We start from the raw sequence: 3,467 nt of genomic DNA on the forward strand, positions 1-3,467 counted from the left end.
GAGAATACTGGCAGTAATCAGCTGTCGAGCAGTATACCTTACAATGGACTTGTGGGGGAAGGAAAAAACTATTTCTGGCTAAAACAAGCTATGCTCCACAAGGACGCGTCCCCTGCCTCTGTACCCTAGTACCCGTACCGGGTACGAAACGGGGACGCAGGTACGGATTTTGGCCGTACCCTGCAACGTCCCTTTTTTAAAAAATTCAGAAACGTCCCCGAAACGGCCAATTTTTTTGGGTAGGAAACTTGGGGACGGCCAGCAGTATCGGGGACAGTTTTGCCGTCCCCTATCCGTCCCCGAAACTGCTGGCCGTCCCCTTTTTTCCAGTCAATCTAGTAAAGGCAAACCATCCCCAAAAAAACATTTTTTCCTAATTTTTGTTGTTCGTGTGGCCCCTAGTCATCTTAAAGACATAATAACAATATGCAACCCATATTTGGTCCATTAAAACACTAACTCTTCTACTCATTTTTCGATTTAACATACTTGCTAAGAGGAAGGAAAAAAACATAAGAGCAGTAGCAGCAATGAGCAAAGATTGTGTTTAGTGAGGCAAGACTGCATTCGGTATTTACTATTTACTAACTATTTTAGTTGGACTTCTCTTTATTTCATTCTGATTTCAGCATGATACTTGAAGCCTTTAGGCATTTTAATTTTTGCTATATATGTATGTGATATTGTTATAATGGAAGCACTTAGTATTTGCCATTTGATAATATTCCATGTATTTATCTTCTAAAATGTCTATGGTGAATGGTTTATCAATGTTATGATATACATATTTGAATTTTGTCTCTATATTAAAAAAAATCCCCTATGTTTTTAATCGCCGTCCCCTGATGTCCCGTCCCCTAAATTTTGGCTTCGACCCGTACCCCTTACCCCTACCAGAAACACGTCCCCGTCCCCTAAAATGTCCCCGTCCCGGAAACTCCATGGAACATAGAAAACAAGATTAACTCAAGATGCCGCAAATATATTCCAAAAAAAGAACTAAAACTGCATATCATTTTACTTCTAATGCTATAAAAAAGAGCAACCAGCCATCTCCTAAATTTACAATAATTAAAACAAGTTGGTGCTACGATTAACAAAATTAAATTCATCCTTGTCAATTACCAGATGTTTTTACCCCATATCTGACTCACAATTGTTTAACATAAAACAAAGTTTAACAAAACTTTCGAGACCCAAAATCAATTCTTAGGCAGCTCCAGCGCCACCCTTTCCTTTCTTCTTTTGCAATTTTTTCATGTAGAACTCTAGCTCTTTTCCCTCCAATATATACCTGTAGAAAAGCATACAGCTTGTTCAGAGCCACTAAAAGATGGAAAAAAAATTAGCCCAAGTTTCCATTAAGCATATTGTTTTTAAAAGTGTACGTACCCATCAGAACGCCCACATTGTCCAGGGCGAGAAGAAATGCAAGCCATCAATTTGCCACCGGCGAATTGCTCTTCCATATGTGGGTCAAGTTTATGACCTTCGCATCGCTTTTCTACCTTTCTTAAGACATGTTTGCTTCTGACCTTCTCTTCTACTACAGCTTCACCCTCCTGCACATGCCAAGAAATGCATAAACATATTGATCCTAGCAGATAAAGAATGAATTAAATGCTTCAAGTCAAACGAAAACTTCTTCGCCACATACCTCAGTTTCTTTTTCTTTCTTCGCAGCGGCAGGCATCTTCTTCTTCCTACCAATGTCCTGGCCATAGTGCTGCTGATACCAAATGCGAAAAGGAGCAGCGTCAACTTGCACTATCGCACTTTTAACCAGGGTTTGCGTCCTGACAAGCTCATTGTTGGATGCATTGTAAACCACATCCAATATACGGGTTTTCCTAGTGACAGCCTCCGAACCCCATGAGTAGTTACCTGTATCGAGCCTCAGAGCTCTCCACTTCACATTTCCTCCTCTCACACGTACCCTTCTAACCGTCTTGTTGCTTGAGAGTTTTGTCATGGCAGGCTGTCTGCCCAACTCGTACCTAAAAGCCCCAGACAGAAACTAAAATTAATAATTGTACCTGATAAATTCAATTATATTGAAGCAATCGATGATTCCATATGTAAAAGAAACATTTTTTACAGAACAAACGAGACACTTACTTTCGCTTCTTTCTCCATTGCTTCTTCTTTCCTCCCGTCGCCCGTCTCTTGTGCATGGAATCTCGTGAGATACCTGCATCGACGCCATATTTCATCTAAGATTGGTGTCCATTAAGGAAAAACTAATGCATGAAATTTTTCAATCGCATAAAAAAAGAATCAGCTCGGAAAAATTGCAGTGGTTACCCATTATCGCCGCCGATCTGTTTCCTGCAGACTACCCCGCCTCCGCTACACTAAATCCGCTCCCTCAATCTCAAAAGATTGTAAAAGAACCCTAAGTGCCTGTCCCTCCCTCGCAGTCCCCAAACCCTAAGTCCCAACCCCAACCCTACACCTCGAAAGATGGTATTTATGTAATATAGAAATTATTTTTAAATAAATTATATTAATCTTAATGATATTTGTGTAATATATAAATTATTTAAAATAACATTATATTAATCATAATAAGAGGAGGGCTTCAAAACGAAGGTGTTCCACGAGGTCGTGTGGTTTTCTCAATAGAGGATTTTGATAAAGCCTCTCATTTTTTGAAAAAAAAAATTAATTGGATATTTTGTTTGGTAGTTTTTCTTTTTAAAGTGTGGTGAAGGATTTGGTCATCAAGGCACGGTTGCCACGTGGGTCCTATCTAGATGGTGTGCAAATTTTGTATAAAGGGTTTTGTCATGTTATGTTTTGGGAATTTTACTAATGTTGAGGGTGTCCTAAAGATAAACGGCTCCTACGTGGGTGACATCTAGATGGTGTGCAAATTTTGTATAAAGGGTTTTTTCATGTTATGTTTCGAGAATTTTACTAATGTTGAGGGTGTCCTAAAAAATTATCTTTGGATTGTTCATTTGTCTCTTATTGTTTTTCAACCTAGCTCATTAAACTTTATCATCTCTGATGACAAGAAACTCAAAGTCCCTGTTTGGATTGAGTTTCCAAGTTTACCCTTATTGGTCATTTTTCGCAAAGTATTCTCTAACTTTGAGTTGGGCAGTTTACATTGAGCCTCAACATTTCTTTTATGCCTACCCTCAAAAGAGGGTTTGTGTTGAGATAGATCATGTCAAGGTGCTCAAGGAAATAATTGATTTACAAATTGGTGGGCATTGTTTTTCCTAGTGTGTCATACATTTGAATTTCTATAATACATGTTTTCGTTGTCAATATGCAAACCATAAAATTAAGAATTCTCCTTTGGTTACTCTCATGACTAAATCTCTTCCTAAAGAGTCTGTTGCTTCTCATAGTCTAGAAAACCCCAAGGAAGATGTCAATTGGATAGTTGTGGTCCATAAGGCAAGCACACTTTGGCTCTTCAGCTTAATCGCCTATTTGGTTGCTGGAATACAAGT

The 3,467-nt window shown here is 38.8% G+C and overlaps 1 protein-coding gene across 1 annotated transcript; it reads right to left on the minus strand.

Moving 5' to 3' along the window:
• Positions 1-1,071: 1,071 nt before the first annotated feature.
• Positions 1,072-2,445, minus strand: LOC149551777 (small ribosomal subunit protein eS8-like). The gene is made up of 5 exons (XM_089787266.1): positions 2,305-2,445; positions 2,119-2,191; positions 1,658-1,997; positions 1,393-1,562; positions 1,072-1,294 (listed from the first exon to the last, which is right to left on the minus strand). The coding sequence occupies exons 1-5, from the start codon at positions 2,306-2,308 to the stop codon at positions 1,210-1,212; spliced, it is 672 nt and encodes a 223-aa protein (XP_089643392.1). The 5' UTR covers positions 2,309-2,445; the 3' UTR covers positions 1,072-1,209.
• Between the last annotated feature and the right edge of the window lie 1,022 nt (positions 2,446-3,467).

Source organism: Cupressus sempervirens, chromosome 6 (genome assembly GCF_028749045.1).
Source record: "Cupressus sempervirens isolate cs-2001-9-10 chromosome 6, ASM2874904v1, whole genome shotgun sequence".
In the NCBI taxonomy this organism is placed as follows: Eukaryota; Viridiplantae; Streptophyta; class Pinopsida; order Cupressales; family Cupressaceae; genus Cupressus; species Cupressus sempervirens.